Source organism: Pan troglodytes, chromosome 19 (assembly GCF_028858775.2).
Source record: "Pan troglodytes isolate AG18354 chromosome 19, NHGRI_mPanTro3-v2.0_pri, whole genome shotgun sequence".
Lineage (NCBI taxonomy): Eukaryota > Metazoa > Chordata > Mammalia > Primates > Hominidae > Pan > Pan troglodytes.
The window spans coordinates 76,950,322-76,974,767 of record NC_072417.2 but is presented as its reverse complement, the minus strand read 5'-3'; the positions used below and the strand labels follow the sequence as shown (position 1 = coordinate 76,974,767).

The following is a 24,446-nucleotide window of genomic DNA, read 5'->3' as shown; positions in this document are numbered from 1 at the left end:
AAGTTGTTGAATGAAGTCCATGAAAAGTGGGCACTGAGCAGAATAAGTATCAAGGGAGGAAGAGAAACAGACATTCCAAGCTGAGGGAACAAAGGCAGGGGAATATTGCCTCCACTTCAGAGTGTTCCAGGAAACTTCGATTAATCAGGGCCTATCAATCAACTTCTTTTTCTCTGAGTGTCTATGACACTTGCATTTCAGTTTTTTGTTTTTGTGTTTTCCAGACACAACATCTCACTCTGTAGCCCTAGCTGGAGTGCAGTGGCATGATCAGAGCTCACTGCAGCCTCAAACTCCTGGGCTTAAGTGATCCTCCTGCCTCAGCCTCCCAAGTAGCTGGGACCACAGGCACCCACCATCTGCAAATTGAATGAGAAGAACAGTCTCGGCATGGTGGCTGGTCTCGAACTTCTGACCTCAGGGGATCCGCCCGCCTCAGCCTCCCAAAGCGCTGGGATTACAGGCGTGAGCCACAGCTACCGACTCTGAGTTGAGTCTTTAACGCCGAAGATGCAGAAAGGAGACTTGACAAAACTATTTTCGGGGAGTGTGGCCGCGGAATTCGGTGAGGGTGCTATACCGGGAGAGAGTAGTAGCAACGGCTCATTCACTGTGAAGCCCCTAAGTGACCTTAGACCTCTGACCCCGCGCCTCACTCGGCGCTTCCGCGCGCAGCTTCCGCTCCCGCCCCTCCGACGAAGGGCTGGGCCAAAGGTGGGGGGGTGGGGCTCTGACGTCGGCAGTTAGGGGCGGTGCCCGCTGGGGGCGGGTCTCGCGAGGGGCAGGATTCGAGGAGGCACTCGAGCATTGGGCACCAGGTAGAGGCGGGGCCTAGTGCTGGGCTGGGTTGGGCGGGGCAGGGAGTTCGTAGCCGCCTCTGGGTAACTCGACTCGGGCGGCCAAACCTCCGGAGGCCGGGGACGGAAGGCGGGCCCGCAGCAGATCCTGGATCCGGAATCTCCCGGGCAGGAGCGGAATCTGTCCCGAACCGGGTCTGTGAGGAACTCGCGAACTTGGATTAGCAAATCCCGGAGCCCGGATCGACAAATCCCGGAACCCGGAATTAAGATCGCCAAGTCCCGGATCGCGGAGCACAGAGCACGGAGTGGACTCGACGCGGAGCCCGGAGTCCGGATCGCGGCACCGCGGGACGGGACGGAGCGATGTCGGGCCGAGGCGCGGGCGGGTTCCCGCTGCCCCCGCTAAGCCCTGGCGGCGGCGCCGTGGCCGCGGCCCTGGTAGCGCCGCCTCCCCCCGCGGGACCCGGCATGCTGCCCGGACCGGCGCTCCGGGGACCGGGTCCGGCAGGAGGCGTGGGGGGCCCCGGGGCCGCCGCCTTCCGCCCCATGGGCCCCGCGGGCCCCGCGGCGCAGTACCAGGTGAGCAAGGAGGACGCGAGCGGACGGGGGCGAGCGGCGCTGCGAGGGCGCCCGGGCCGGCGGCTGAAGGGGCCTCGAGTGAGGGCCCTGGGGAATGCATGAGGAACTCCGGGAGACGGTGGAGGGCGGGCCGGGACCCTCGGGCTGCGGCGGGTCGCGGTGGAGAAGTGGGAAGGGGAAGCAGGTTCTGCAGCGGAGGGCTGGAAGCAGCTGGGAGGCCTGGGGGCTTCCGCGGCACAGGGATTCCGAGTGACTGGGAGATGGAGGAGTTTGGGGAGCCAGTGAATTGTGGCGGGTGGGTTGAGAAGTCTAGGGTAGGAGGGCTGGAAAGTGATGAGAAAGTTTGGGAAAGGGCCCTCGCTGAGAAACCGGGGTTACCCTGCATCGGCCTTGGTCCCAGTTCAAGTCTGCCCTGTTTTTTCTGGTTGGGAACTGGCGGAGCTCTAGTGTGTCTGAGATGGCTCCCGGCTGCTAATGAGGAGGAAGGAGCCTGGCTTCCTACGGGCACGGGACGCTGAGGCTAGGGCCAGGGGATTCCAGCTTGTGCACGGGCGGACTTTACTCCTGAGGCAGGGCCAGGCGCCTTCGCTGGGAGGACTTCAGCTTAGACCAGAGACGGTGGTGGCCAGGCCTGAGGGGAGGCCCAGCCCAGTCACTGGCCGGCTCTCTTCTGAGCTTTCTGCCTCCTGTCATCGTGTCCGGGAGTTGATTAGTCTGGACGTGCAGAGTGGAGCCCTGCTGGTCTGGGGCCGGAGGAGTCTGCGAGAGTTGCTTCAAAGAGTGCTGTCCTGACCCCTTTGGGGTTTTGAGAGCTGCTCAGATTGCAGCTTCAAAAGCCCTTGCAAAGCAGCGACTTCTGCTCAGTGTGTGAGGACCTCAGCCTGACCCTGCCAGTGCTCTAGTATGCTGTTCAGGTTGCCCCAGAGGGCTTGGAAACTGTGCCCATCTGCCTTGTCACCCTCTCTGCATTTTTATTTGGCCTTCAGGTTCTAACTCCACCACGTCCGAAGCCATGTGCCCAAGCATTTGACACTGGCTTCTTGCTCATCTACGGGTTTGCTGTGGGCTTCCTCTGTTTTCGACTCATGTTTCCAGGCAGAGGTCCTTAGGGATCCTCGTGGAGTATACACAGCCTACCTGCCCCACTGGGCCCTCACTTCTAAGGAGATGGCTTAACTAGGGACAGTGACTGGATTTTTTTTTCCTTCTTACTCCTCATTCTTCCTCCTTTCTCAAGAGAAAACAGAGTCTGGGTATGGGCAGAGACAGACCTGGTCCCAGGGATTCCAGCTGGGGCTCATCTCTCCCACCTTGCTGTCCCCCTTGGGGATTCATGGGCCCAGGGTGTTGCTGAGGGCTCCCTGCATCATTCATTGTAGCCCTTGGGCCTGCCCACTGAGACCTGGCCTGGGCACCATCTGTGGGCCTTTGGCCTTGGAAGGACCTGGAACAGACAAGCCGCTCCAGTTTCCTTGGCATGCAAGCCATAGGAAATGTGCCCTTGGGACAGCCCCTGAGAGGATGGATTCCACATGTTTTGGTGGGGGGTGGCCTTGGGCCTGTGGCAAGGCCAAGCTGGCTGGCTGGTTAGGCCTGGGCTGCTAGCTGTGCGGAAGTAGGAGATGGCCCTGAGTCTGGGTTTCCCATCCCACTAGCTTTCCTCCTCCTGGCAGGAGAGGTAGATGGGAAGGAGAACCCAGCCAGCTAACTTTGGCTGAGTTTGAAGAGGATCCTACTTGCCTTCTTTCCAAGTCCAGTTGTATGACTGCCAGGAGAAGGGACTTGAGATCTGGGAAACAAAGGGGTTCCTGTCTGTTAGGGCTCATGAGATGCACTTGAAAAGCGAGAATTTGAGGCCCAAGCTGAGCAAATAGTTGAAAGAAGGGAAGTGATGACCTCCCTTCCTCCAGAGGGTGGTTCTAGCTGTGGATCACAGTTAACAGAGGAACCTAAAAAAAGAAAAAGAAAAGAAAAAGACCTCCAGGGCAGGATGTGGTGGGCTCACACCTGTAATCCTAGCACTTTGGGAGGCCCAGACAGGATTACTTGAGACCAGGAGTTCAAGACCAGCCTAAGCAACATAGTGAGACCATCATCTCTTAAAAAAAAAAAAAAAAAAATTTAGCCAAGCGTGGTGGTGTGCGCTTATGGTCCCAGCTACTCAGGATGCTGTGGCAGGAGGATTGCTTGAGTCCAGGAGTTCAAGGCTGCATTGAGCTATGATCCTGCCACTGCACTCCAGCCTGGGCAACAAAATAACAAAAACCTCAGATTGCTGGGTTCACTCCAGAGAGTTCAAAAAGTTCAAAAAAAAATTTTTTTTTTTCTGATACGGAGTCTCACTCTGTCGCCCAGGCTGGAGTGCAGTGACATGATCTCAGCTCACTGCAACCTCCGCCTCCCAGGTTCAAACAATCCTCTGCCTCAGCCTCCTGAGTAGCTGGGATTACAGGTGCCCACCACCACGCCCGGCTAATTTTTTTGTATTTTTAGTAGAGACGAGGTTTCACCATCTTGGCCAGGATGGTCTTGAACTCCTGACCTTGTGATCCACCCGCCTCGGCCTCCCAAAGTGCTGGGATTATGGGCGTGAGACACTGCACCCGGCCTCAAAATCCTTTTTACTCATGGGAGAGTGGGTGGTATGTTCCCCAACTGAGGCCCTCAGGCCCAGGTTCCAGGAGCATCAGGGCCACATTTGGGGCAGGGCAAAGCATGCTCACCGGAGCCCTGGATTCCTCATCTGGGGTTCAGGGGATTGATCCAGGCCTACCTGGTCCTGCTGCAGGCAGGGAGTTAGGGAGGCTCAGAGTGCTGGACTGCTTTTTTTTTTTTTCTTTAACTCCTGAGTTGTTTTTTTTTTGTTTGTTTTGTTTTGTTTTGTTTTTTGAAGTGGGAGGAGTTGCTAGCGCCTATAAGCCCTATGGAGCTTGGCAAGGCTCAGCTGGGACTTGAACTATAAGCAGCCTTCCCCTGGGGCCCTGAGTGAGCCAGGGGCTCTGGGCCCAGGAAACCTGGAGCAGATGTCTGGGTGGAGCCTATTCCAGACCCTGCCTATGAGGCCTTGTCTTGGGACTTCCTGTTACCGGAGCACCTGCCCAGGAGGGATGGGTAGTGCTGCAGGTTTTGTGAACACTGCAGCAGGGAGCTTCCTGGGGACCACAGGGCCCTCGCTCACCTCTGCAGGACCCACTGCTTCAGTTCTTCCCTGTCTTTGTCTCAGGCACTAGGAAAAACTAGTCTGGGATGTCTGGGCCTGGGCTTACAGCTGTAGCCACACTTAGTTTTTTTCTATAATCTCAGGCCAGAGAAAGAACAATCTTTAAGGCAGAGAAAGAGGCTGTCTTTTGTCTTTCAACAGCTCTGATTAATCTCTTCCTGATGCAGAGAGACTTTGGCAGGACTCCCAAAGCCCCAGAGCCCCCCACTTTGAGCTTTTTATTCTCCCAAACACTTCCCTCCCACCCTGCTCCTCCTCTCCCCATCCTCACGTCTGTGGGTCATGTTTCTTTCCATCTCCGCATCTGGTCAAGAATCTGACCCTCTGTGTTGGGAACATGGGTTTAGTGCGGGATGAAGAGGTTGGGGAAGAATCTCATCTCCATGATGCTGGGGTGGGGGAGGGTCCTTTGATTTGGTACAAGTCTCCACCCTGCCGGGCTTGGTTGGCTGGTTGTGCTCGTTGCATAATCTGGGCCCTGGGGCCAGCCCTGTGAAGCTGCCAGGGACAGTGTGTGCAAGGCAGAGCTGCCAAACAGGCCTTGCAGGCAGCAGCCATGGGGAGGCGGGTGGGGGTGGAGGTGACTCCCAGATGGGCTCCACAGAAATGTCAGGGAGCAAGGCCTCAGGTGGGAAATCCTTCTGCAGGCATCTAAAGAAGCTATTTCTGTCTCCCACTTTCCTGCTGCTCAGCCTGGGCCTCTATCCTTGCCTCCCAGGATAATCTTAGCCCCCTTCTCCAGCTTGGGATTGCCAGGGCTACACGGAGCCAGAGCCAGTCCTGGCTGCCAGGTGGTGCCTGGACCACTGGCAGAGTCCAGGTGCTAGCTGCTCTCTTTCCCACAGGCCACCCAGGAGCCATAGCTTCCCTTCTGGGGTCTTCTGTCATAGGGGTAGTAGTTGGGCAGTAGGGAGGTAAGAGGAGGGTCCAGTTCTGGGCTGTGGGTGGGGGCTATGTGATACCAGACTACAGGGTACAGGGTCCCTGTACCCTGCCCGAGGCCACCCCCACCAGCTGGTACACGTTCCAAGCCATCCTGTTGCAGCCCTGCTCACTTGGGGTGCTGCTGCCTACCAGACCCCTTTCTCCCTCGGCCACAGAGGATGGGGATCGGGGCTCTGCGCCATTGGCCTACTCATACTATAGTACACTCCTCTGCCTGGCAGTGACACTGCCCCTGTGCCTCTCAGCCATGCTTCTTCTTCATGATGGGAGAAAGAGAAGGAGGGCAGGGCTTGGCAGGACTGTCTGAGAGAATAGGGACCAGCTTGTCCAGGGAATAGGGCACAGCATGCTGGGGCTGGAAGGTAGCAATGGGCCCTGAAAAGCTCCCCAAGGCCCTTCCCTCTGCAGGCAGGACCCTCCTCCCAGCCCAGGTTCTGGCAGGCCTCATTCGCTGGCATGGCTGCCAGGGCGGTTGCAGGGGGCGGGGCAGGTGTGGTTTACACTCTGTGCTCAGGCGCCCACTCCCCTTTGTTCCTGGGGCTCCAACAGGGCTCTGGTGTGCTGCTCAGGCCCTACCTGGCTGACGAGAGGGATGGAGGGCATGGGCTATGGGTCCCGGAGGGCCTTGCCCCTGACCTATGCACCCCCATTGGCTCACTTCCCCCAGCGACCTGGCATGTCACCAGGGAACCGGATGCCCATGGCTGGCTTGCAGGTGGGACCCCCTGCTGGCTCCCCATTTGGTGCAGCAGCTCCGCTTCGACCTGGCATGCCACCCACCATGATGGATCCATTCCGAAAACGCCTGCTTGTGCCCCAGGCGCAGCCTCCCATGCCTGCCCAGCGCCGGGGGTAAGAGCATCCTGCTTCTCTCACTCTGCCTAACTCAGCTCTGGTGGTAGCAGAGGGTTTCCTTCTATCTTAAGAGCTTTGGTGACTGAGGATGACTCCAGGCTCTCCTGGGGGAGAGGGTCCTGGAGACTGGAGGGGCATTATGGGAGTGAGTGTCCTTTTTTGGACCATTGACCTCTTAAGTGGGTTTCTGTCCTCCCCAGGTTAAAGAGGAGGAAGATGGCAGATAAGGTTCTACCTCAGCGAGTAAGTGTTAAGAGGACACCTGGGAGGCCTGCCCAGTGGCCACCTTGGGGTGGGTGTCCATCTCTCTCAACGCTGGGCTGCAGCAGGAAGGGAGGAAAGAGCCAGGCTTTGGCTGAAGCAAGCTGATGAGCTTCTGCTACCTTCCTTCAGATCCGGGAGCTTGTTCCAGAGTCTCAGGCGTACATGGATCTCTTGGCTTTTGAGCGGAAGCTGGACCAGACCATTGCTCGCAAGCGGATGGAGATCCAGGAGGCCATCAAAAAGCCTCTGACGGTATGTGTGGCCCTGACCACCTCTAGCCTTCCCAGGTTTCCTTGCCCTCCACCCCCTTGTTTTCCAGGGGCCAAGCAAGTTGGGCTAGAGCCGGGTTTTTCACATGCAGGATGCAGCCCACTAGTAGAGTACGAACTCAGTTGAATGTGTTGGGGCCAGTATGTTTTAAATGAATATATGACAGTAGAAAATCTTAAAATACTTCACAGTAGTACTTAACATAGTAGTAAATGGATTCTTTCATGACATTTTTGTTTCTGATAAATAGATATGCAGACCTTGGATCATAATTGAAAATGTAAATCTTATGGGTGGTGGTCAAAAGTTTGAAAACCACTAGACTAGGGGATAAAGGTAGTTCCTTTCTCCTTCCCCTTCCCCATCCATAGAGAATGTTTTCTTTCTTTTTTTTTTTTTCCGAGATGGAGTCTCGCTCTTTCACCTAAGCTGGAGTGCAGTGTTGCGATCTCGGCTCACTGCAACCTTCGCATCCCAGGTTCAAGCAATTCTTGCCTCAGCCTCCCGAGTAACTAGGATTACAGATGCCTGTCACCACGCCCGGCTAATTTTTGTATTTTTAGTATCGCCATGTTACCCAGGCTGGTCTCGAACTCCTGACTGCCTCGGCCTCCCAAAGTGCTGAGATTACAGGCGTGAGCCACTGCACCCAGCCGAGAAGCTTTTCTTAATAATAATGTAGAACAGTCCCGAGTGGTGAAGCCTTTCCAGGGGACTAGGATATTTTGGAGCCGTGATGGGTGTTTGGGTTTCATGTAAGATGTGAGCCAGAGACTGGCTGTGTGTTACTCCGTCATGCCATAGCACCAGTCCCACTGTGCTGGCATTGTTGGTGATGCATCTCTTTCCCCATAAAATGGTGAGTTCCGGCCGGGTGCGGTGGCTCATGCCTGTAATCTCAGCACTTTAGGAGGCCGAAGTGGGCAGATCACCTGAGGTCAGGAGTTTGAGACCAGCATGGCCAACATGTTGAAATACCGTCTTTACTAAAAACACAAAAAATTAGCTGGGCATGGTGGTGCGCACCTGTAGTCCCAGCTACTCGGGAGACTGAGGCAAGAGAATCGCTTGAACCTGGGAGTCAGAGGTTGCAAGTGAGCTGAGATCGCGCCACTGCACTCCAGCCTGGGTGACAGAGTGAGACCATGTCTAAAAAAAAAAGAAGGCTGGGACTGGGACTTACTACTTCTGATTCCCAGTACCTGACAAGGTGCCTGGCTGGCTCATGGTGCTCAGTACTGATTGTTGAATGGTTCATATGAGAAGATGCGGTAGCACTGTGTCCCAGCATCTTGGTCCACCTCCAGTTGTGATTGCCTTTCTCTCTTTAGCAAAAGCGAAAGCTTCGGATCTACATTTCCAATACGTTCAGTCCCAGCAAGGCGGAAGGCGATAGTGCAGGAACTGCAGGGACCCCTGGGGGAACCCCAGCAGGGGACAAGGTGGCTTCCTGGGAACTCCGAGTGGAAGGAAAACTGCTGGATGATGTGAGTTGGGGAGGGAGGTTCTGGAGGGAAGGAGGCCTGTGTGGGTTTAAGACTGAGACCAAGGAGTTTGATACTAGCCTGAGCAGCAGAGCCAGACCCCATCTCTACAAAAAATTTAAAAATTAGCTGGGTGTGGTGGCATGCGCCTGTAGTCCCAGCTACTCATAAGGCTGATGCAGGAGGATGGCTTGAGCCCAGGAGGTCGAGCTTCAGTGAGTTATGATCACACCACTGCACTTCAGCCTGGGTGACAGAGTGAGATTGTGTCTCAGAAAAAAAAAAGACTGGGCCAGACACTTGGGCACTCCCAGAGAAGTCCTGCCATAGGGAGGGGGGCGCTGCTCCAAGCCCGTTGGAGGTTGATTTGTGTGGTTATTACAATGTTCCTGCAGATGGCAGTCGAGTGTCTCGAGGAAGTCCCTCGTGGGCTGCAAGAGGGCACCATTTCCCTGCCTCCAGTCTGCCCAGAGTCCTGCTTCCATCCTTCAGGGCCCAGGAATCTTCAGTACCCGGAGCTCCAGGGCTGAAATGGGGCTTCTCTTTCTTGGGATTTAGCATAGCTTGAGATTTGAGAGCTCAGCAGCACCATCTCACACCCCTTTCCATCCCCAGCCTAGCAAACAGAAGAGGAAGTTTTCTTCATTCTTTAAGAGCCTCGTCATTGAGCTGGACAAGGAGCTGTACGGGCCTGACAATCACCTGGTGGAGGTGAGAGTGGGCCTGGGGCAGAAGCAGGCTGATGTGCAGGTTTGGCAGGGAAATGGCCTCAGGGCCCTTGGGAGGCCCTGTGTTCACGCCCACCCCCTTGGTGATAAGCCATGCTTCCCTCCCTGCCAGTGGCACCGGATGCCCACCACCCAGGAGACAGATGGCTTCCAAGTAAAACGGCCTGGAGACCTCAACGTCAAGTGCACCCTCCTGCTCATGCTGGATCATCAGGTGACAGAGGCCCTGGGGTCATTTCTGGGCCCACAGGGACCCCTCAGGAGGGGAGCTGGTTCCTAGAAACCCTTCCTGTCCCTGCCCTGTTTTCCCACTGTTTTACTATAAGAACCCGTTCTGACTCCCCTCCATCCAACTCCAGCCTCCCCAGTACAAATTAGACCCCCGATTGGCAAGGCTGCTGGGAGTGCACACGCAGACGAGGGCCGCCATCATGCAGGCCCTGTGGCTTTACATCAAGCACAACCAGCTGCAGGATGGGCACGAGCGGGAGTACATCAACTGCAACCGTTACTTCCGCCAGGTTAGCCAGATGCCAGCCCCCCTGTTTTCTCAGCCCTTGCCTTGCCTGCTGGGCTACTCCTTGGCCACAGCCTGCAGACTGCTGCCCTCACTGGTCCTGGAATGGTCCACTCCACTGTGCCCACAAGCCAACGCTGAGCCTTTCGTATTTCCTCCAGATCTTCAGTTGTGGCCGACTCCGTTTCTCCGAGATTCCCATGAAGCTGGCAGGGTTGCTGCAGCATCCAGACCCCATTGTCATCAACCATGTCATTAGGTAAATGCAAGGAGGGGGACAGGAAGGCTCTTCTAAGAGCAGATTCACCCTTGGCTTGAACTAAGCCAAAGAAAGCATCAGGTTTCTTTTTCCCTGAGTGTGTGCAGAGAATGGGCCCCAGATTTGGCCCAGGTGGGCAGGATGAAGTCAGCTATGTGCCTTCCCTCCCCATGTGCTGCCTGCAGTGTCGACCCTAACGACCAGAAGAAGACAGCCTGTTACGACATCGATGTGGAGGTGGACGACCCACTGAAGGCCCAAATGAGCAATTTTCTGGCCTCTACCACCAATCAGCAGGAGATCGCCTCCCTTGATGTTAAGGTGGGCCCTCTGGCTCGACAGCTTCCTCTGGGGCCCAGGATTGGGGTGGGCTGGCTCTGTCCAGCATTTCCATACATGTAGCACCTGGAGGACGGGATGGGAACTCTGGCTCAGTTGCTTGCATTTAAGCTTTGGGGGCACAGTCTGACACAGGTATCTTCTCCAGATCCATGAGACCATTGAGTCCATCAACCAGCTGAAGACCCAGAGAGATTTCATGCTCAGTTTTAGCACCGACCCCCAGGACTTCATCCAGGAATGGCTCCGTTCCCAGCGCCGAGACCTCAAGGTGTAGTCCTCTTTCCCGAGGGGACTCCTATGTAAAGCTCTGGGTGATTTTTACCCACAGCAGTTCCCAGGGTGGATTAGCCCAGGGGTGGGGATTATGCTATGGCTTTCCTCCTGGCTCTTTGCAGATCATCACTGATGTGATTGGAAATCCTGAGGAGGAGAGACGAGCTGCTTTCTACCACCAGCCCTGGGCCCAGGAAGCAGTAGGCAGGCACATCTTTGCCAAGGTGGGGCTCTGCCCTGTTTTCCCTCATTTGGCCGTGAGTAGCAAAGGCCTGAGCCACTTGGTTTCTCCCTTCTCCAGGTGCAGCAGCGAAGGCAGGAACTGGAACAGGTGCTGGGAATTCGCCTGACCTAACTGCTCAGGGATCTTTCTTCCCAGCCCTGGAGCCTGGAGGGAGACCACCCTCTGGGTCCTTGCTGGGGCCGCAGACACGTAGGCTGGGGTGAGGAGTGTCTGCTGTCACCCTCTACTCTCCAGCTTTAGTTTTATAAATGTAGTGATAGGATTCCTTGTTGCTTGGTCCCCAAAGCCTTATACTTTTTGCATTGGCTTTAATTGGGTTCAGCAGATGCCTCCTCTGCCCCCCTGCAGGCAGGCCCAAGTAGGACTGCTGGAGGCTGTGCTTTGACATTGTAACAGACATTTCCGAACCAAAGGCTGCTGGGTTTGCATGTTTACAGACTCCCCCTGGGGCGAGGGTCAGAGCTGGCTCTGGGGAGCTGGGCTAGGAAGAGGAGGTGCAGCCCAGACTCTTCCTAGCCTTTCTAAACCAAAGTTCTTTGCCATTCCTACAAGCCCAGCCTTGCTGCTGGTTTTTTCCTTTCCTTTGGGTATTTGCACTATTTTGGGAGCAAGTTTTCTATGTGGGAGCCACTTTTTTTGTACAGGGGTAAGTTGGGGGTTTTCAGGGAGCCTGTTAGGTGCCTCCTTGTTTTCTTTCCTCAATCTATGCAAGCGGCTCTGGCCGCCATCATCTCCTGGGATGCCAGAGGGCTGCCTCTCCAGCGGCTTGGGCCAGGGAGGGGACACTCCAGTTCTCTAGCATGGCCTGAGGTATGGGGTATGTGCATGTGGAGGCCAGGGTAAGGTGAATGGGGAGGCTGGGAGGACTGGTGTTGCCCTTTGGAGCTTGGTGAGGAGGGTGGGCCTAGGGCTTGGCGAGTGCCACTTCTGGCAGGTTTGGAAATTTCCAAATAAATCCTTTTGTCTATTGGTGGTGCCTGGACCTGGTCCTTGAACAGCACAGCCCTCATTAACAGACTGGAGTCCTAGAGGACTTGGCCCACAGAGCTTTATTGGAGAGATACACACAAAGGCTGTCCACTCACTTCCATAATTTCTTGATGGACATGTTTTTCTCACTGTCCTTCTGCATGACCTAGGGGTGGGAGAGAGAATGAACGTTAAGTTACGAACACACACATGCCCTAGCCCACTGCCCCAGAGCCACCACTGGCAAAGGCACAAAGATGGAGGCCTATACCTTGGCTACTGCCATCTCAAAGTCCTCCTGAGTGACATGGACTCGCCGTTCTCGCAGGGCATACATGCCAGCTTCTGTGCACACGCCCTGAACAGGAAAAGGAAATTGAGGCCCCACTGCTGTGCCCCTCATCTGTGGCCCTTGAGCCCAGAGCTTCCTGCCTCTGCCCTGTTTTCGGTGGGTACTCCAGTTACCTTCACTTCAGCCCCTGATGCTCCTGGCATGAGCTCAGCAATTTTTCTCAGGTTGATCCCCCGGGTCAGGTTCATCTTCCGAGAATGAATCTTCAAAATGTCCAGCCGGGCCTGGAGATGGCAAGGAAAAGCCTGAGCCCCACGCCCCACCCCCACAGCCAGAGCCACTTTGCACAGTGTCCATCACAAACCTCCTCATTGGGGGGTGGGAATTCAATTTTTCTGTCAATGCGCCCTGGGCGAAGCAGTGCCGAGTCCAGGATATCAATCCTATTAGTAGCCATGATAACCTGAGCAGAGAAAGCAAGTGGGGATCAGCTAAACCTCTTCCTCAGCCTGCGTGGCACCCAGGCCTTCCCTGGGCCCATCCCAAGGATGCTACCACCTTACCTTGATGTTCTTGGTGGCCTCAAAACCGTCGAGCTGGTTGAGCAACTCCAGCATCGTGCGCTGCACTTCACTGTCCCCTCCAGAACCCCCCTCCAGCCGCGAGGAGCCGATGGAGTCGATTTCGTCCATGAAGATGATAGACGGAGCATGTTCCCGTGCCATGACAAACAGCTCCCTCACCATTCTTGCCCCTGTGTGGAGGCCGAGCTGGTGTTAGGGAGCTTATTAGCTTATTAGCTCTCTAACCCCCTACCCCTACCTCTTGCTTCTCACATTGCTAGCCATGGTTACCTTCCCCTATGAATTTCTGTACCAATTCAGAGCCAGAGACACGAATAAAGGTACAGTCCGTATGATGAGCCACAGCCCGGGCCAACAGTGTCTTCCCAGTGCCTGGAGGTCCATACAGCAGCACTCCCTACAGGGGAACAGCAAGACTCAGGGCAGAAAGCTACACCCCTCATTTCATTCAGTGAACATTTACCGAGTGCTGGGTCCCTTGCTAGATGTTAGGGATACAAAAAAAAAAAAAAATGAACATCAAGGTCCCTTCTATCCAAACCACCTCACCGCCCTAGGAACACTTCCCCGGCCACTCTTTTCAGGGGGAGGGCCAGCCCAAGCAAGATGCAGCCTATCCCGGTGCCTCCCCAACCCCTGCAGTAGGGCTGGCTGGGGCAGGAGGAGTAAGTACAGCTTGGCCCTCTCAGAGAAGCCCTGCTCCTCACCTTGGGCTGAGCAATGCCCAGTGCTTCGAAGAGCTCAGGATGCTTAACAGGCAGCTCGATCACTTCTTTGATCTCCTTGATCTGTTTGTCCAGTCCACCAATCATCTCATAAGTTGAATCTGGTACTTTCTCCACCATCATCAGTGACACTAATGGGTCTACCTTGTTGGGCAGGATCTTGTGCAGAGTGTAGCTGTCATTCCTTAGAGCCACCCGGCAATTGGGTGTCACCTGGGTGAAGGGGGTGAGTTTCAGAAGTGGTACAGTAAGAGCTGACCCCACCACCACCACCACCTCACCTGCTACACTCACATCATTGATGTCAATGTTTTTGTCCACGTCTACAACAAATTTACCTTCAGGATGTACCTAAAGAAACAAGGGCTCATGACCTTCCTTGACAGCCACCAAATCACTAATCCTACCCAGGAAGACCTACGAGAATCCCACAATACCTTGACAGAACACAGAACCCTGTCTCCCGAGGCTACACACAAAGGGGTGGGAATGCAGTGGAGACCGAGCTGGTCCCTGGGGTCATGCTGCTTTTACCTTGACCAACACTTTCTTCTTATCCATGGCCCGGACTACTTCCCCCACATAGGAGCCCTGCTCCTGCAGCAGCTGTAGCTCCTCCCGCAATAGGCGAACTAGATGGCAAACAGACACGGTGGTCACCTAGCTACTCCTTTGGAGTCTCCAGGACCCAATTCTACGTGCATGAGCTAAGCATCACTCTTATTAAAGGAAGGCCAAAGGTCAAAATGCATGTCTTTAAGGAGGCTACAACAGGGCTCAGGAAAAAGAGATGCATGTGAAACTACTAGATGATGACAGGGAGAAAACAGTAAGCACTGCTGTGAACACACAGTGCAGGGAGATAAGGACAGACCTCAGACAAACTGCCCACATGCGGCTTCCCATCTTTCTCCACTCACCTTTAGCATTTAGTTCGTTCCTCTGTGCCTGCAGCCTCCGGAGGTTTTGGCTCTTATCATTCACAATCAGCTGTGGCAGACAAGAGACAAATTCCATTATTCAAGGGCAGGAGACAGGAGGAGGTAGGATCTTGGCCAAGACCTCACAGGTCTGAATGAGCTGAGGCAAGGGCACAGGGCACCTGCATGTTGTTTCAGATTCTCCAGTATGATCCTAATGACCCTGCCCTGTCCTCCAAGAGTCCCTCTGGACCTTACAGCAGCCATCAAAGAAGGCTGCTTGTCCAATACTGGTCCAGGAATAACAGAATCTAATGGAGAAAAGTTACAGCTGGCTCATGTAACACCAAATTTCTTGCCGGAAGGCAACAACACCTGGTGGAAAGATTGTTAGGTGAGAAGCCTGAGTTCTAGCCCAGCCGCTGTCAATCAAAAGCAAAGTAAAGGTAAGACAATCTATTTTTAAAAATCCAGATCTGTTACCAAACGGCACATGGGTATAGCATCAGCTACCCTGCTTCAAGACTACTAAGGTGAACGAATAAAAACACATGAAAAAGCATTCAAAAATGGTAAACTAAACATAATACCTGCAAATGCACTTGGAACTCAGAATTGTCTTTTGTGGCTTTCCCCCATCCAATTTATATTACAGTTGACACTTGAACAACGCAGGGGGTTAGGGTGAAATTGAAAATCCATGGACCTGTCCAAAGTTAAACTACTAACAGCCTACCGTAACAGTGTAACGTAACACTAACAGACTACTGTTTATGTTGTCTGTAAGGCTTACTACTGGAAGCCATACCTTACTGCTGGAAGCCTTACTGGTAACACAGACATTTGATTAACAACATAAACGGTCCTTTTTCTATGGTTTAGCGCTTTAGGCTAGGGCTCTGGGTTGCCCAATTTCTTTCATTCAGTCTCTATGGAATTAGCATTGTCCAGATCCCTCAATGATGCCCTTCCTCACATTCTCACTTCACCCTCACCCAACCTCTTGGTGATAAATTTCAACTCCTGAGCTTATGTTTCCCTTTTATAAGAATCCTTTTCATTCGGGCTTCTTCCAAAAGGGTTGACCTTTGGCTAGAGGTACCTTTACTATTAAGATTTGACTCGAAGATGTGTAACAAACTGTGAACACTAAGACCCTCAAAGAGATGGGACTGGAGGAGAACAAGAGATTGCTTACTTCTGATACATACACCCTACTAGCTAAGAAACAAACAAGAAAGGAGAAGCAGCAGCTTCTTCCACTGCACTCCCAAAGGAATTAGATGGATTTGTGGAAGTCCGTTTCCATCCCCCATCATCCCCCTTCCTAGCTCCCTCTGGAGTCCGTCCTCACCTGGAGTTCTTCAATCTTGGACAGATAATATTGGCGGAGTCCGCTGCCTGCCTTCCCCTCCTCCAGCTCCATCTGAAGACACAGAGTGAGTCTTAAACGACAGGTTAAACATCCGAGGGGGTAAAGCCACTTGCAGGGCACTTTGAATAAGGCTTGACACCAGGTAGCTTTGCGTAGTAGAAAAAGTTTGGACTTCGGAGGCTCAGGATCTGGGTTCTAATCCCTCCCTCCCTTGGAACCCTCCATTTTCCCAGGACTAAAATAAAAGAATGGGAACGCCGCCTACCTCATACGACTTTTAGGAGGACCGAGAGGCGATATGATATAGACGGGGGGCGCTTTGCACTGCGTGAAGTGCTCTACAAGCCCGAGGTGTCAGTACTGACGACGGAGCCAGCGGAACGGAGCCAAAGGACTGGCGTCCCGTCTCCTGCGACCCGTGGGCCGGCCATTCCCGCGCCCATCGCTTCCCTCACTCACTCCGCTTCTACCGCGTCTTCCTCTCCCAGCCTTGCCCTGACTCACCGAGGGCGGCGCTGACACAGCAGATCCGGTCGCAGGCAGCGTCCAGCATGGACTGGTCCAGCCACCTCCGACCCACCCGACGCTCCTGCCCCGGCCCGCTCTCCACTCAGATCACGCTCGCTCCGCACCCAGCCCCGTAACCTGCCGGGCCGCCACTGCACCCGCCATACCTGCTCTGGTCCGTCAAGCGCCATCTTCTCTCTTCAGCAGAGACCGCCGGCATCCGAGCCGTCTTGGCGCGCAAGCGCGGAAGCGGAGGATTGGGACCTGAAGACCAGGCAGAGAAGAATTCCGGGTCAATGGGCGGGGTGTGCGGCGAGACCACACTAAGGGAACCATGATGGGAGGGGCGGCTACTCGAGTTCAGGGGCTTTGGAAGGGGATGAGGAAGGAGTAGAACTCCTCCTCAGTGTTGCCTCATTGAAACTTTGTTTATAGTTCTTGTAATATGCCTCCCTAGTCTCAACTTTCAACTTACAAAACCCAAGGACAGAGTATGGAGAACAATCTAGGGCCACACTCAAAATGGCGGAAAACCTCGAGCCAGGGACGCAGGGGACGCAAGCGGAAGCGGAAGTACGTTAGCTGCATACTTGTGCGGTTCCAAGTGTGGAGAAAGCGGCGCTGGGTCTAGGTAGTGTGCGGAGAGGGGGCGCGGGGTGGAATTGCTGCGGGAAGTGGGAAACTGGAAGTGGAATCTGGTGCTCCGGAAAGAGACGTTCCCAACTTCTACTTTCTCCCCAGATTGAGGGATACTCCCCCTTTCCACCATGGGCAAGAAGGGCAAAGTTGGCAAGAGCCGACGAGACAAGTTTTATCACTTGGCGAAGGAGACGGGTGAGTCCGGATTCGCTCAGTCTGCGAGCGAGCGAGCGATCTCTGCCCGGTTCGCCTGCTCTTTGCGACCATTATGTACCTCTCCTGCAGAAGGGGTGGTCGGTTGCGAGGCCGGAGAAATCCTACTAGTGAAGCAGATTGCGCACTTGGTTGTTTTGTCCAGGTTACCGTTCCCGATCTGCTTTCAAGCTGATCCAGCTCAATCGCCGCTTTCAGTTCCTGCAGAAAGCCCGAGCCTTGCTGGACCTGTGTGCTGCGCCAGGGGGATGGTTCGTAACACTCGCCACAGGTTGCTCCTGGTGGCCGCTTTCTGGATTCTGAGCTGGGATGGCTTCCAGTTTCATTGCGGGAGGGGAACCCGAATCCCGGTCCTCTTGGGGGCCGTTTCCTTTCTTGATTGCAGAGAAAGGGCTTGGAATACGTGCCTATGACATGCTTTGGCCAGTGCACGTAACACCAGGGATGAGAGATCAGTTGCCAAGAGGGGGAAAAAGATGGCTCTAGGTTTTTAAATTTCTGTTCCTTTTATAGGCTGCAGGTAGCTGCCAAGTTTATGCCTGTATCCAGCCTTATTGTGGGTGAGTAACGGACAGCTCTCCTTGGTGTTTTAAGGGGTGGGTGTATAAGGTATTTTGTCCTGTATTTCTCTCCTCCCTGCTTGAGGCAACCTTTTAGAATACTCTGACCTGGTTTCTTCCAGGAGTGGACCTGGTTCCAATCAAGCCTCTCCCCAATGTGGTGACTCTCCAGGAGGACATCACAACAGAACGTTGTAGGCAGGTAATAGGAGTCTCTCTCTTCCTTCCCCCTTTATACGGAAACATCTACATCCCTGAAATCCTCTAAAGGCAAGTTTTTCCTTTTTACCGTGCTTTGAGCACGTTCTTGCCTGACATCTGTACGACAAGACCTATGGCATTCGTAGTGTCCACTCCAGGCTTTATTTAGAGTCAGGGATAAAGGTGTTTGGAATTGGGAGAAGGGCAGAGATCTTTAGTGAAGTCTTCTCCTTTGAACTCAGTGTCAGAGTGTAATCTCCATGAAGGTAGAGACATACTGTTTTTGTTTACTATTGTATCTCCTGTGCCTGGTACTGCATTTGGCCCATGATGGGCACTCAGCAAATGACTAGATGGACAAATGGCTGAACCAGGGCCATTCCCGTGTTTCTGTTTCCATAGTTCCTTTTCTTCTCTTTAGGCCCTGAGGAAGGAGCTGAAGACCTGGAAGGTTGATGTTGTGCTCAATGATGGGGCCCCCAACGTTGGGGCTAGCTGGGTCCATGATGCTTACTCACAAGGTACAGGGAGTGTGGTGCTTGGAGATCAGGTGATGGTGGAGGTGGGCGCATGCCCTCCTGGGCTGCAGAGTGCCTCAACTAATTGTCTCTATCCTACAGCCCATTTGACACTGGTGGCTCTACGTTTGGCTTGTGACTTTTTGGCCCGTGGTGGCAGCTTCATCACAAAGGTTTTCCGTTCTCGTGACTATCAGCCTCTGCTATGGATCTTTCAGCAGCTGTTCCGCCGTGTCCAGGCCACCAAGCCCCAAGCCTCTCGCCATGAATCTGCAGAGATCTTTGTAGTCTGCCAAGGTGGGCATCATTTCCTTTCTCTTGATCCAGGCTCCCAACTCCCAAAGCACACTTTTTAATATATCCTGTCATTTTTAGGATTCCTGGCCCCTGACAAGGTTGACAGTAAATTCTTTGACCCCAAATTTGCCTTTAAGGAGGTTGAAGTTCAGGCTAAGACCGTTACTGAATTGGTGACTAAGAAGAAGCCAAAGGTGTGTTTTGGGGAATGGGGTCACTCTTGGGTCCTGGAACTCTAGGGAGGTTGGGCCTGGTGGGTCCTACAGGTACCTTAGAAGGGCCTGACCAAGCTTCTTTCTTTTCCTTCCTAAGGCTGAAGGCTATGCTGAGGGTGACCTCACTCTCTATCACCGTACCTCAGTCACTGACTTCCTCCGAGCTGCCAACCCTGTTGACTTCCTCTCCAAGGCCAGCGAAGTGAGTCTCCAGCCTTGAGGGACATGAGGTAGCCCCAGAAACATGGCCTGAGGATCTCCCCTGACACCTTTCCATCCTCCCAAACAGATCATGGTAGACGATGAAGAGTTGGCACAGCATCCAGCTACCACTGAGGACATACGGGTGTGCTGTCAGGACATCAGAGTGTTGGGGCGCAAGGAGCTCAGGTATGGAGTGGGGTGGGCATGGGGGCCAGGAGCCCTGGAGGCAGGGAAAGGCCATGATGTTGGACCTCTGGGAAGAGGATATTGCTGTGCTAAAGGTTTGGGATGGGGGCCTGAGCCTTTTGATTTATGTAGCCGAAGCCCGAAAGGTGGGTAGTGAGCCTAAAACAGAAGGGGGCGGGGACAAAGAGGGAGATGGCAAGATCAGTAATAGTATCTCTGGGGCAGGTCGCTACTAAACTGGAGAACAAAACTTCGGCGATATGTGGCCAAGAAGCTGAAAGAACAAGCAAAGGCACTGGACATCAGGTGAGGAGAGAACGCAGCGAGGCAGGTGTGGACCGGGTGTCCAGGGGAAGAGTCTGGGAAAATAACCCAACTCTTGGGACTGTTTTGCCAGCCTCAGCTCTGGAGAGGAAGATGAAGGTGATGAGGAGGACTCAACAGCTGGAACCACAAAGCAGCCCTCTAAGGAGGAGGAGGAAGAGGAGGAGGAGGAACAACTGAACCAGACCTTGGCAGAAATGAAGGCCCAGGAGGTGGCGGAATTGAAGAGGTGAGAGGAGCTGGGGTAGAGCTTGGAGTTCCCCAACGCAGGGACTGTGTGAAGATGGGAGAAGAAAATGCAAGGCATGGATAGAAACTCTTTGGAGCTGGGCCGGTTTTACTCCCTCAATCCACCCCCTCAGGAAGAAAAAGAAGCTGTTGCGTGAGCAGAGAAAGCAGCGGGAGCGTGTGGAGCTGAAGATGGATCTGCCTGGGGTTTCCATTGCAGACGAGGGGGAGACTGGCATGTTCTCCTTGCGCACCATCCGGGGTCACCAGGTGAGGCGGCATTGGGGGTGCAGGTTTAGGAGACAGAAGGATCTGTTTGGGTGTTTGGAGGTGGGGGGTGTTGAATGTCTTTTTAGGTTGCCGAACGATAGGCTGTGGTTGCTGTCTTCACCACAGGCTGCCTTAGTGAGTATAAGGCCACAAAGAAACATAAACCAAAAAGGATGAGTTAGGTAGATAGATGAGTGTGATAGATTTTTTTTTTTTTTTTTTTGAGACGGAGTCTTGCTCTGTTGCCCAGGCTGGAGTGCAGTGGCACGATCTCGGCTCACTGCAAGCTCCGCCTTCCAGGTTCACACCATTCTCCTGCCTCAGCCTCCCGAGTAGCTGGGACTACAGGCACCTACCACCACGCCTGGCTAATTTTTTGTATTTTTAGTAGAGACGGGGTTTCACCGTGTTAGCCAGGATGGTCTCGACCTCCTGACCTCGTGATCTGCCCACCTCGGCCTCCCAAAGTGCTGGGATTACAGGCGTGAGCCACCGTGCCCGGCTGATAGATTTATTCTTGAAGAACTAGAACATCAGAAAATAACTTAGGTTATAGTAGATGCTGCCAGGTTACTTGAGTTTCAAGCACAGATGAATAGAGGATCTCCCTCAGAGGGGAGCAGCATTCTTTAGTTCATTGAGCCCAAGTGAGCACTCGCATTAGGGTACTTCCACTGAATACTGAAGAACATGTTTTTCCTGACAAAATCAGGGTCACAAACAAAATGAACTTTTGTGGCTTATGTGTGGGAGTGTCATAATCAGGTCATCTTTGTTGTACAGGAGGGCAGTAGAGCATGGTGGCCCTAGAGCAGACACAGGCTCAGGTTTCCTTCCCAGCTCTACCACCTGGAGCTTTGTGAAGTGACTGAGCTGACTACCACTTATCCTTGCTGCCTCAGTTTCCTCATCTGTAAAACAATAATAGAACCTACCTACTAGAGTTTTTGGTGAGGAATAAAAAAAGATAGGTGTAATCCCTCATATGTGATAAACACTCAAGAAATAGTAGTTGGAGTTTTTCCTTTGAGACAAGATCTTGTTTTGTCACCCAGGCTGGAGTTCAGTGGTGCCATCATGACTCACTGCAGCCTCAAACTCCTGGCATCAAGCAATCCTCCTGCCTCAGCCTCCCAAAGTGCTGAGATTACAGGTGTGAGCCACCATACCCAGCCTAGTATCTTTACCATGAGGAAAATAAAAGGTTCTGACAATTGGTTTAAGTGGAACAGTTTTGTTGGATGTATGTTGGCTGGGCCCCTTTTATTCAGTGGAAACAAACTGTGTAGACGGTGTTCTCAGGAGATGATTGAGATGCTGTCTGAGAATAATTTTTAAAGGAAAACCAGTGTTGTAGAATATGTTAAGATTTGGTGCTATGTGGGCTGTAGGTACCTTCCTTAAGACCTATTTGTGATACCACTGAGACAAGACAGCTGAGTGGGATAGATCAGTAACCCAGCCTAGAACGGGATGTTGTAAACAGGCCATTCACTACCCTGGATCTGAGCTTTCCCATCTGTGAAAGGATAATGGATTTGCCAGTGTTCTTTCTAGTGTTGCTGAGCATAGACTGAGGTGAGGGACACAGAAAAGAAAACAGTATATTTCCTTTTAAATAGTTTACCTTTGTTTCTGTTACACTTCAGTTATTAGAGGAAGTAACACAAGGGGATATGAGTGCAGCAGACACATTTCTGTCCGATCTGCCAAGGGATGATATCTATGTGTCAGATGTTGAGGACGACGGTGATGACACCTCTCTGGATAGTGACCTGGATCCAGAGGAGCTGGCAGGAGTCAGGGGACATCAGGGTCTAAGGGACCAAAAGCGGTAAGGGGCACGTGTGCACCAAAGGGAATGCTGCCACTCTGAGGAAGTGTTAGGGTGGGTACTACCAGAGCCTGAGTAGGGCAGCAAGGGCTCCAGGCAATCTGGGTCTCTGAGCCCCCTACTTTCCTTTGGGTCTACAGTATGCGACTTACTGAAGTGCAAGATGATAAAGAGGAGGAGGAGGAGGAGAATCCACTGCTGGTACCACTGGAGGAAAAGGCAGTACTGCAGGAAGAACAAGCCAACCTGTGGTTCTCAAAGGTAAGGAGAGGCCGGGGGCAAGACTGCGGGGAGATGAGTCTTCCTTGGGAGAAGGGCAGCTGATGTTCTCCTATCACAGGGCAGCTTTGCTGGGATCGAGGATGATGCCGATGAGGCCCTGGAGATCAGTCAGGCCCAGCTGTTATTTGAGAACCGGCGGAAGGGACGGCAGCAGCAGCAGAAGCAGCAGCTGCCACAGACACCACCTTCCTGTTTGAAGACTGAGATAATGTCTCCCCTGTACCAAGATGAAGCCCCTAAGGAAACAGAGGCTTCTTCGGGGACAGAAGCTGCCACTGGCCTTGAAGGGGAAGAAAAGGATGGCATCTCAGACAGTGATAGCAGTACTAGCAGTGAGGAAGAAGAGAGGTGAGTAGTTGCAGCTGAGAGAAGGGATGGAAAGGAAGCGGTGACTTGAACCATTTCTCTAAATTGGGGGTTCTTAATCTTGGCTGCACATGGGGAGGGTTAAAAATACTGTACTGACGATCCTGATTTAACTGGTCTGGGGTACAGCCTGCATGGCAGGATTTTTGCAAATTCCGTGGGAGTGCGGTCTGAGTAGTACAGAGTGGTGGAATCATTCAGAGTCCTCCCCTCTTCACAGCTGGGAACCCCTCCGTGTTAAGAAGCGAAGCCGTGGGCCTAAGTCAGATGATGACGGGTTTGAGATAGTGCCTATTGAGGACCCAGGTGAGAGCTCTGTATGCAGTGGAATGAGAAAAGACCACTGGAAGTCTCAGTATTGGGAATTGAGCTTTGACCTTTCTCCTTCCCTGTCTAGCGAAACATCGGATACTGGACCCCGAAGGCCTTGCTCTAGGTGCTGTTATTGCCTCTTCCAAAAAGGCCAAGAGAGACCTCATAGATAACTCCTTCAACCGGTAAAGGGGCCGTAAACTCATCAAGAGTGACCCAGGGTCTGGTGGGTAAATGGGTAATTTTTTTTTTTTGAGATGGAGTCTCGCTCTGTTGCCCAGGCTGGAGTGCAATGGCGCGATCTTGGCTCACTGCAGCCTCTGTCTTCCAGGTTCAAGCGATTCTCCTTGAATCGCTTGAGTCAGCCTTCTGAGTAGCTGGGATTACAGGTGCCAACCACCACGCCCAGCTAATTTTTGTATTTTTAGTAGAGATGGGGTTTCGCCATGTTGGCCAGGCTGGTCTCAAACTCCTGACCTCAGGTGATCTGCCCACCTCAGCCTCCCAAAGTGCAGGGATTACAGGCGTGAGCCACCATGCCCAGTCTGGTAATTTCTTTAGAAAGCCTGGAATGTTGGATATTAGGCAGATGTCCTTTCCACTCAGGTACACATTTAATGAGGATGAGGGGGAGCTTCCGGAGTGGTTTGTGCAAGAGGAAAAGCAGCACCGGATACGACAGTTGCCTGTTGGTAAGAAGGAGGTGGAGCATTACCGGAAACGCTGGCGGGAAATCAATGCACGTCCCATCAAGAAGGTGGCTGAGGCTAAGGCTAGAAAGAAAAGGAGGGTAAGTGATGGGGCCTCCAGAGATTGGGTGGAGTGGGGGTGGGGGGATGGGGAAGAGGTCACCTGACAGGTTCCTTTGCAGATGCTGAAGAGGCTGGAGCAGACCAGGAAGAAGGCAGAAGCCGTGGTGAACACAGTGGACATCTCAGAACGAGAGAAAGTGGCACAGCTGCGAAGGTAATGGGAGGACACCACAAAGGTACACAGGGCTAAAAGTGCAGCAGAAAGCAAGCCTCTAACCTCTTCTCTTCCCCACTGTAGTCTCTACAAGAAGGCTGGGCTTGGCAAGGAGAAACGCCATGTCACCTACGTTGTAGCCAAAAAAGGTGTGGGCCGCAAAGTGCGCCGGCCAGCTGGAGTCAGAGGTCATTTCAAGGTGGTGGACTCAAGGATGAAGAAGGACCAAAGAGCACAGCAACGTAAGGAACAAAAGAAAAAACACAAACGGAAGTAAGCAGAGCTGCCAGGCTCCCAGGAGAGCATGGGGACTAGGAGGAAGGGTGTGGCATGGCTCAGTCTGGTCCCCTTGATTACCAGCCTAGCCCCTGCTCACATCACAGCTGTCTGAAGAACAGTGAGGTGGAGTGCCTAGAACTCCCGTGGTGGTCCTGAGCAGAGAGGAGGATGTCCTCCTGCCTGCCTGAAGTAAGGTCTCCCATGAAAGCACTGCTGAACTGTGTTGACACTCATGACCCTTTTTTTAAACCGTTAAAGGGAAGTTCGGTGTTGGAGCGATACTCAATGTAGTCAGTCTACATCTGGACGTGTGGGCCACTTAAGCCCTCCCCACCCCCATCCTATTCCTGAATAAAACCAGGATAATGGAAGAGTTGTCTTTTCTGACAGTTTTAATAAG

At 53.3% G+C, this 24,446-nt stretch overlaps 3 protein-coding genes across 8 annotated transcripts; 2 read left to right on the top strand and 1 right to left on the bottom strand.

The window, feature by feature from the left end:
- Window positions 1-893: 893 nt before the first annotated feature.
- Window positions 894-11,750, top strand: SMARCD2 (SWI/SNF related, matrix associated, actin dependent regulator of chromatin, subfamily d, member 2). Of its 4 annotated transcripts, none has more exons than XM_001148723.8 (13): window positions 894-1,379; window positions 6,212-6,396; window positions 6,600-6,642; window positions 6,793-6,915; window positions 8,265-8,420; window positions 9,033-9,128; window positions 9,258-9,359; window positions 9,505-9,666; window positions 9,824-9,921; window positions 10,107-10,242; window positions 10,409-10,531; window positions 10,659-10,760; window positions 10,838-11,750. In XM_001148723.8, exons 1-13 carry the CDS (start codon window positions 1,164-1,166, stop codon window positions 10,889-10,891), a joined length of 1,596 nt encoding a protein of 531 aa, XP_001148723.1. In that variant the 5' UTR covers window positions 894-1,163; the 3' UTR covers window positions 10,892-11,750. The 4 variants fall into 4 exon arrangements, with proteins under 4 accessions (XP_001148723.1, XP_009431324.2, XP_054526566.1 ...); XM_009433049.5 differs by having other exon boundaries at window positions 1,026-1,457; XM_024350547.3 differs by lacking the exon at window positions 894-1,379 and adding an exon at window positions 5,054-5,227.
- A 61-nt stretch (window positions 11,751-11,811) lies between these two features.
- PSMC5 (proteasome 26S subunit, ATPase 5) lies at window positions 11,812-16,412 on the bottom strand. 2 transcript variants are annotated; one of them, XM_009432984.3, is made up of 12 exons: window positions 16,320-16,412; window positions 15,625-15,696; window positions 14,271-14,340; window positions 13,885-13,982; window positions 13,645-13,701; window positions 13,333-13,563; window positions 12,896-13,022; window positions 12,605-12,795; window positions 12,406-12,504; window positions 12,215-12,325; window positions 12,021-12,107; window positions 11,812-11,915 (listed from the first exon to the last, which is right to left on the bottom strand). In XM_009432984.3, the coding sequence occupies exons 1-12, from the start codon at window positions 16,341-16,343 to the stop codon at window positions 11,862-11,864; spliced, it is 1,221 nt and encodes a 406-aa protein (XP_009431259.1). In that variant the 5' UTR covers window positions 16,344-16,412; the 3' UTR covers window positions 11,812-11,861.
- Window positions 15,929-24,417, top strand: FTSJ3 (FtsJ RNA 2'-O-methyltransferase 3). Of its 2 annotated transcripts, XM_063799166.1 has the most exons (22): window positions 15,929-16,444; window positions 16,610-16,783; window positions 16,894-16,986; window positions 17,150-17,255; window positions 17,518-17,564; window positions 17,687-17,766; window positions 18,187-18,286; window positions 18,386-18,580; window positions 18,659-18,774; window positions 18,893-18,997; window positions 19,085-19,185; window positions 19,411-19,491; window positions 19,583-19,738; window positions 19,872-20,007; window positions 21,657-21,841; window positions 21,982-22,102; window positions 22,182-22,471; window positions 22,710-22,795; window positions 22,887-22,986; window positions 23,408-23,591; window positions 23,673-23,767; window positions 23,852-24,417. In XM_063799166.1, exons 3-22 carry the CDS (start codon window positions 16,920-16,922, stop codon window positions 24,042-24,044), a joined length of 2,544 nt encoding a protein of 847 aa, XP_063655236.1. In that variant the 5' UTR covers window positions 15,929-16,444; window positions 16,610-16,783; window positions 16,894-16,919; the 3' UTR covers window positions 24,045-24,417. The 2 variants fall into 2 exon arrangements, with proteins under 2 accessions (XP_063655236.1, XP_016788225.2); XM_016932736.4 differs by having other exon boundaries at window positions 16,416-16,783.
- The last annotated feature ends 29 nt before the right edge of the window (window positions 24,418-24,446 follow it).

Coding starts and splice junctions, on each gene's coding strand:
- SMARCD2 (XM_009433049.5), top strand. CDS start 1,164: ATGTCGGGCCGAGGCGCGGGCGGGTTCCCGCTGCCCCCGCTAAGCCCT. Junction 9,360..9,504: donor TGCTCATGCTGGATCATCAG/GTGACAGAGGCC, acceptor ATCCAACTCCAG/CCTCCCCAGTACAAATTAGA. Junction 9,667..9,823: donor GCAACCGTTACTTCCGCCAG/GTTAGCCAGATG, acceptor TATTTCCTCCAG/ATCTTCAGTTGTGGCCGACT.
- FTSJ3 (XM_063799166.1), top strand. CDS start 16,920: ATGGGCAAGAAGGGCAAAGTTGGCAAGAGCCGACGAGACAAGTTTTAT. Junction 17,256..17,517: donor TGTGCTGCGCCAGGGGGATG/GTTCGTAACACT, acceptor TTCCTTTTATAG/GCTGCAGGTAGCTGCCAAGT. Junction 18,998..19,084: donor TCCTCTCCAAGGCCAGCGAA/GTGAGTCTCCAG, acceptor CCTCCCAAACAG/ATCATGGTAGACGATGAAGA.
- PSMC5 (XM_009432984.3), bottom strand. CDS start 16,343: ATGGCGCTTGACGGACCAGAGCAG. Junction 13,983..14,270: donor GAACGAACTAAATGCTAAAG/GTGAGTGGAGAA, acceptor TTTGCCATCTAG/TTCGCCTATTGCGGGAGGAG. Junction 12,326..12,405: donor TCCCACCCCCCAATGAGGAG/GTTTGTGATGGA, acceptor TGCCATCTCCAG/GCCCGGCTGGACATTTTGAA.